Below are 7,801 nucleotides of genomic sequence, written 5' to 3'. Positions count from 1 at the left end.
GAAGCTTCTGCATCAAGTGCTACCTGAACCTGCACACGAGCCTTTCCCCTGGGAAAGAGTTAAGTCGCTCAGCATGTCATTACTTTCATGCTCCAGTTTCCTTTCTCTGGGGCGAAGTAAAAGACTGAGATCTGAAACTCCGGATGAGCTATCCGTGATCTCAACTTGGAGTCCTTTCCACATGCCAACCTCCAGGTGGGCACCACTGGCTCCCAGGACGGTTCCTGAGGGTCCCGTGAGTAGCTCTCGCCCCCACACGGGCTCATTAGACATGCCCTTGCCTCCCCGGGAGCAGAGATGGAAGACATGGCAAACACAGAGGGGAAACACAAGCAAGAAGTTATAATTTTACCAAACAGCCATAATTATTCTGATAAAAAGAGCTATTCAAAAAGGATGCTGCCAAGGTTACTGGTCCTCAAATTGAAACCTGCCGCCTCCATCCCTCATTTGAGTTTAAATTTTCAGAACAGGGGAGTGGGAGGGAGAAAACCCTAGCACAAGCCCCAGGCTACAAAAAAGTGTTAATGAGAGAGATGCCTGAGTGAGTGTCTCTGCTCCAAACACATGCATACAAAGTGGACAGAAAACAGCGACACAAACTCCAGTCCTAAGTCCCATTTAAAATCCCTTCAATCGTCTTAAGAATATTGCTTTGGTTATGTGTTGCTAATAACAATAATCCTGAGTTGGATAAAACAGCACACCCCATCCGTACACCTTTTTTTTTTCCTTTTGTAAACCAAGTGATCTAAAACACTCTTTCTGGGCACTTCGGAAGGATGCTTTCAAGAAGGGAAGCGAGATCCACGAAACGGCACACTTGGAGGACCGGAAGATAAATCCTAGAAAAACCTTGTGGTATTCAAACGCGGTATTCAAATTTACCCTTCTGGTAAGGTGCTCAGGTTTTTCAAAAGTGCAAGGTGTATCTGATTTCCCATTTTTGAATGAGCAAACCTGGAGGAAGATGCTATTGCCTGTAATAAACATTCGCCATTCCTGAGATGCCTGAAAGCAAAAAGCCCTTTAAGCCCAAAGCGAGACACAATCCCCTGCTCACTGAGGGACACAGGCAGCGCCCCGTGGTTCCCCCAACACTACGGGACAGACCTCTGGGCTGGGTGTGAGGGGGGCGCACTGCAGGCGACACGGAGAGGAGTCTAATCTGAAGACACTTTTCCACAATTACGGCAAGTTCTTCACTTTCATGCTTTATTGAAAGTAAAATATGAATCAAAGACAGGTATTGGTAAGCAGATTATGTCTCTAAAGAATTACTTTTAGTTCAGAGCAGAATGTTGTCCCCTCTACTGTGATACAAATCCTTTATGGACCAATGCATCTGGTATGAAACTCAAGCAAGGAAATATAACAGGACTTTATTCCCTCCTGTGACTATAAATCTCATATGTAAACATGATTTACTGTTACTGCTACTAAACTTGTTCGATCTTTACTTGCCCCCTCCCTCCCACCCCCCTTCCCCTTAAATATAAAATTTGAAACATTTCCTTCAAGTCTGATGTCCTTCAGTGCAATCTGCTTTATTTGACATAAGGCATTTGGGACAGTCACTTTTGAATGGTTTTCTGCCTTTTGGAAGAGTCATATAATGGTTTAATTCTTAAATCCACCTTTTCTTTAATGCCCTAACATGTCAAACTCCTCTTCCCTTCTGGTCATTTCTTAGCAGTCGGTAAGTGTTGAGAAGATTAATGTCCAAGTAGACCAGTACCTGGGAAAAGAAACACACGTGGAGGTACAGCTGTGAACTGAAAATTAAGAGTTCATGTATTCCATTTGCCAAGAAAGCATCATCAACAGGGATTATCCAATTAAATACATGAGCACAGCAGCCCCTTGATGTTGAAGGATAAAAAAAAAATAGCAGACTCCAGGCTTTCAGCTAAATCACATTTCTGTTGAAAGCCATGTGTTCCTATGTGTAATCTTCACACAAGTTGATCAGATTTTATTGATGCTTTCGTCGGATGGCCATTTTTCACAAGGAAATTTTTTGCTTTGTCTGACCACACCAGGAGTTTCTTTGTAGTAGTAACGACAAAGTGTAGTAGTATAGACAAAGTGGTGGGGACAACAAAGCCGCTTGAAGAGGATGGCTTTACTGAGGTCAGCAGCTTCGCTCACTCATTTGAGCCCCTGGTATTTGATTCAAACTCATTCCTTGGCAAAATCACACAACCTGCCATGGACCTCTGGAGTAGGCCGCAAAGAGTCCCAGTGGCAACAGATAAATCTGTAAATGTCAAAGGTCTGTCTTTGATGAATAATGAATATTATTGGTGTACACACTATAGTGGCCAAGATGTAGGACAAGGCACCACCGTGTCTCCATCTAAAGTAATAATCCAAGAAATGCCTTAATTCTAAACAGATTAATGAAACTTTTTTACTGAGCCTGATACAATTCGGCAAATTCTTCTCCTTTAATTCTTATCAGTTACACACAAATTGTTCTGCTCTAAGATAGGACTGATAGGAGGAACTGGAAAAAGGTTAAATATAAATCTCGAAATGCCACTAGCTAATTTCCCAACCTTCCCCTTGAAATGAGAAAGAAAGCAGAATGGACATCTGGCAGCAGATACCGCTAACACACAGGCCCTATCCGAGGCCTGAGTGCTGAAAGAGATAATGAAGAAGCTTGAATAAAAAATGCACTTAACTAAAATTAATTTCAGTCATGAGACTCAGATTGAATTAAATTTTAAAATCAAATTATAGCCTTCACTTTAATAGAAAATTACAGTATGACTCTGACATTCATGAACAAAACATGACAAATGTAACTTACCTTTAAACCCTTCTTCTGGCATACACACTGGGAAAGAAAAAAAAAATTCCAAATTGAAAAAACTGTTGTAGCCGACAGTAATAAGATCACTTCAATGCCTAAAAAAAGTTTAAAATAACTTTTAACTACCTTACTCACCCATCATGATTACTTTTGAAGTTATGGATGATGATAATCAGATGACAGTTTTTCTCTTTGTTTTTGTTTTTATGAAAGCAATATATACGCATCATTTTAAAAGTCAAATACTGGTGGAGCAAGGGTTGTAACTGGAGCCGACGTTCTGCATGACTGCAGGGCAGGCCTGGAGAACCCACACATCTCCCCCTCCTCCTTCCATTCCCACACTCTACAAGGAACCACTTTTGACTTCTGTAGCCACATCTTCGGGTATTTAACCTCTTTATTTCTAAATAACACACATATCGCTATTTCACACCTTCAGTTATTTCACACTAACTCCCTCAATGAAAGCTAACAATTGAGCTCTTCTACCACCTCCTACACACCTCCTGCCCCCAACCTGTCCTCCTGACATCCAGTTTTTTGTTGTTAAGCCAAACTCCAGTGTTTACATTGTTTTTTACTCCATTAATAGCGATCACGGTGAACCCCTTGGTGTACCTTGGTTATATTTCTTGTCTGGCATGACTCTCTTCTTTCTGGGGTTGGTAACTGCTATGCGTTATTTATGTTTCCTTTTTTCTGCACCATCTCCGATTAAAATATAAACCCTTCAAAGACCTGTAAATCTCAAGACAGTCATCTAGCACCTCCACTTTTCCCTGTGGACATCCTTTGCCAAAGCCTGCCTCCCTCCGCTCCAGTGGGCACCGGGTGTGCTCAGAGCCTGCCGCAGCGCTCCTGTTCCGGAACTGCCCTTCCCCGTCTTGTAGGGCTTATCTTTTCCTGCGTTGGAGCCTGTTTTCTGGATCCTGTTGGCTTCCTTCTCGATTTACTCTCTCGTTTAAGAAGAGCACACCCTCCCACAGTCTCTTGGCAAACAGTGCACGAGAGAGACATTTTTTGAGGCCTTCTATGTGTTCAGATCAAGTGCGAGGGGAGAACAAAGTCTGTCTAGTTAGAGAATTCTAGATTACACTCACTTCTCCTCAGAATCTTGTGGGCACTGCTCCATGACTCTGTCTTTCTGACTCTTCATCCTACGAACGTGATGGGTTTTCCTTCCATACCTCTAAAATCTTTTAGGATTCTCTTTCTTTAGATTTTCACGTACTGTGTCGGGCCCTTGGTGCAATTGTTTTTCATTTTCATGAATTCTTTCTGTTCTGCAAGTATTCCTTTCATACAGGCCCCTAGCTATTGTTTGCTCTTTCTCTCTGTACTATTTACAGTTAATTTTTAAGCTTTCTTATGCTTCCTGCATCATCTGTTTCCTCTGGGTTCCTTTTTTTCCGCCTGTTGACTGGCATCGTTCAGTTCCATGCTCTCAGCCCTCAACTTTCTGGTGATCTCTGGCTGCTTTCTACCTATTTACCTGTGAGGGACTAAAACGATGCCTGAAAGCTCTGTCCGGTGGGCACTGGTGGGCTTCACTGAAGGGTGCCTAGGAGACTTTTTTTTTTTTATATATCTCCAGGTTATTATCTTGAATTGGTCAGTTTTCCCAGAGCGGAATCCCCTCCCTCCTGTGTGGGAGGTAAGAGATGCGCTGCCAGCACTTGAACAAAGAGCTAGGGGTGGTCTCCCTATTTGTACGTAACAGGCCTCGTTCTCACCTTTCCAGTGTAATTTCTTCCAAGAGCTGAAACATACTGTAGTTGCCCTTCTGAAGTGCACGTGGGAAACAGGCCGTGATGGATATAAAGGAGGGGCTGTGAGCATCCGCAGGGCACTGAGTTGTCCAACTACTTCTTATAGTTTTCCAACCAAGTTTCTGCTTTTAGGCTCATGTCTTGCTCCTACTTTCAGAGCAGGAGTTCCCGTGTGCCTGTCTGAAGCTCTGTGACGTGAACTAGCTCTGCTTCTCGTTGACCTCTTCCACCTGCAGGCTGACGTTTATTTTGGTTTCCTCAGCTCAGCTAAATAATCACTACTCTCCTCTCTGCTTTCCATTTTCCAAATTTTTGTAGATACCTTTCTCTCTCTTTCTATGATCTTTTAGGATAAATAACGTAAGATTCTACCTTAACAACATGTAGAAGCTTTTCTCAAGGTTAAAAGTAAACGCATGGTAGACTAAAGCGTCAACATCCGATCAATATCAATATCGTCTTTACCTTGCATGACATCATCCATTGCAGCATAATCTGCAATTGGTTCATCAGCCTGGAAAACAAATGAAGACAATTCAAAACCACGAGGGAATGGGAGCCAGGAGGAAGAGAATGTCAGAGCCTCGTCACTGAAATCCGGCCCACGAGTTGGCTACTGTACCGCTACGCAACACAAGTATGAACACTGTCCAGCACAGAATCGGATTCAAGGCGCAGCCATGATGTCCAGGATTAACAAATGATGCCCCGCCAACAATGGGTCTAGGCTCATCACCCTCAAAACTGCACACGGTATGAGGCATTGTTTTCTTGCTCCTAAAAACACCTTTGGATGTGGAAATTTTCAGATTCCCTGAGGTGACTAAATGTAGACTTATTAACGAGAATTAAGATGCTATGGTGGCACATGACTTAGGTAGAAAGAAAAAGTCAGACTGGTCCTCTGAAATACCGATTAGGTTAAGAACACATTTTTGTCCCTCCTCACCATCAAGAACAAAATACCCAATATCCTTTTTAGGGTGGAAGCCAGCACTGAGTCTGAGCTTAGGGTGGGATTATCGGCAAGAGGCCAAAGACCCGTACGGACTCCAGTTGCTCATGTGAAGCGCAGACTTTTTAATAATACAGGCTGCTTCTAGAATTTTAGACAGAGTCCTTAGGCTCCAGCAACTCAATAGGTTTTCAAAATAATTCCACAGAACCTACAGTTCCAAGAAAAGCAAAAAGCAAGCAGAGGGAGGAGCAGGTGGCAGGATGGCGGGTGTGTGTGTGTGGAGGGGTAGATATGGGTCCGCTTCATCGTTTCCAGGGCCTAACTTTATCTCACAGCATTGAAGCTCTGGGGTAGGAAGAGCGTAACTTGACAGCTATCCTACCCCATGATGCAGCGGCGTCTGGCACAGTGGGAATGCTTCTGGCCACCAGGAAACAAAAGAGGCAAAGGAAAGTGATGAAATGAGGCCCTTAGGGAGGGGGGACGGGGCTAATGAGGCTGCTTCAAGCATTCTCTTCTTCGACAACTTCTCAGAAGCCCCTACTTTCTAAAACACCGTCCACCTCCTCTAAATCCATTCTACCCAAAGCCAATTTCCACACCCCATTAAGCCAACCAAAAGTATTCTGACTGCTGTGGCCAAGCTTCGTGTCTTGTGTTTGTGTCCTAGCTTGACTGGCTGGTACTTTTGAGCCAAGAGGAAAGGAGGGGATGTTTTAACAGTAGAAGCATGGTTAAGTCAGTCTGCTGATGCAGAAGTTAGGGAGGAGGCTAAATCTAGATCTATTATTTTAAACAAAATTAACAAAACCCCATGGGACCCAATGATGTCCTGACCTAAGTTTCTGTCCCGTCCTAAGCTTTTTGTGGCTTAGTCAGAGCTGGGGAATCCAGAGGCCAGCAAAAACTCACAGCAGTCGCTTATTACCACACAAGGTTGCCGAGAACCCAAGGCAACCTTAACCACCTTCTCACATAATTTACGTATGGGTGTGTATCATGAAAACCTTCTAGAGTTCCTCAGGTAAAGAGCTGTTACCTACCTTTAACAAAATGACAGATTCAGGAATGACGCCAAGGGTGCCGAGGGTGGCACAGTCATCGCTTAAAATCTTTCCATCAATTGACAGATTCTGGTCAAAAGGAGCAACTGAAAACGCATGCATGATCTGTAGCAATATAAAAGAACAAGGCCTGTATAAAGCAAAGTACTGAGCCGTACACCCTATTTGAAAAAATAATACATGGATTCTTTTTTTAAAAAAAAAAGACTTCAGAGTACAAAAGATATTCCTGTTTGCAGTCAGCCTACTTGCTACATTCCTACTGAGACTATAAACCCAATATATCTGGGAACATCCTTGGGAGGCCTAAGAGAATTAGGGAACAATTATACCCACAGATCCTTTTGTTCTGCACCTTACCACCGCTCCAAGGATGGGGGTGTGGGGAGATCAAAGGAGCAAGGCTGAGGTGGGCTGACAGCTCCTCTGCTACAAGGCCTGGGCAAGGCCATCACTGCCGCCCCCATCATGGCCAGGTCCCACGTCCTTTTAATAATTGAGTCAAGTCCAAATTCCTTCATAAGACCATCTTTAAATTAACCAGCGGGGGGGGGCCAGCTCCATGGCCAAGTGGTTAAGTTCGCGTGCTCCACTTCGGTGGCCCAGGGTTTCGCTGGTTTGAGTCCTGGGTACAGACACGGCATCGCTCATCAAGCCATGATGACGTGGTGTCCCACATGGCACAACCAGAAGGACCCACAACTAAAAATATACTACTATGTACCGGGGGTCTTTGGGGAGAAAAAGGAAAAATAAAATCTTTAAATTAACCAGCACGTAATTTGGACTCTTCTTTCTTGTGTTCTGATTCCAGCCAGCAAGCAGCCTGGAGTACGTAATTCAGCCCGTGGGACTGTCATATATTCTTAGACTGACTCTTGCCTCTAGGAACCAAAATATGAGTTCCTTAAGAGTAGAGACCATATACCTCACCCCAGTTCTAGCCAAGTGTTAAAAATTCAATATATTCAGAGAGACTATTATGCATAATACTTAAACGCTTTTTCGAATTCAAAAAATTTATTGTTATCATTCCTGGGGGGGGGGGTCAGGGAGGAGGTGGGCTCGGAGAAGCACACATAGGTACCTTCAGTGATATGTTCTAACTCCTAACTTCGAGGATGAATTCAAGAGTGTTCATTTTAGTATGCTTCATAACTTACAGACTCATTGAATGTATTCTATT

At 43.5% G+C, this 7,801-nt stretch overlaps 1 protein-coding gene across 2 annotated transcripts in view; it reads right to left on the bottom strand.

Annotated features, from left to right (window-relative positions):
- Positions 1 to 1,193: 1,193 nt before the first annotated feature.
- USP48 (ubiquitin specific peptidase 48) overlaps positions 1,194 to 7,801 on the bottom strand; it is an 87,359-nt gene continuing 80,751 nt past the window's right edge. For both annotated transcript variants that reach the window (XM_046661485.1, XM_046661484.1), the window contains exons 24-27: positions 6,595 to 6,720; positions 5,059 to 5,107; positions 2,819 to 2,845; positions 1,194 to 1,738 (exon numbers count right to left, since the gene is read on the bottom strand). In XM_046661485.1, coding sequence (XP_046517441.1) covers positions 1,716 to 1,738; positions 2,819 to 2,845; positions 5,059 to 5,107; positions 6,595 to 6,720 — 225 coding nt within the window. In that variant the 3' untranslated portion in view covers positions 1,194 to 1,715. The remainder of the gene's footprint in view (positions 1,739 to 2,818; positions 2,846 to 5,058; positions 5,108 to 6,594; positions 6,721 to 7,801) is intronic.

The sequence above is a fragment of the Equus quagga genome, chromosome 5 (assembly GCF_021613505.1).
Source record: "Equus quagga isolate Etosha38 chromosome 5, UCLA_HA_Equagga_1.0, whole genome shotgun sequence".
NCBI lineage: Eukaryota > Metazoa > Chordata > Mammalia > Perissodactyla > Equidae > Equus > Equus quagga.
The sequence above is the reverse complement of the archived record's forward strand: the minus strand, read 5'-3'. Positions and strand labels throughout refer to the sequence as shown.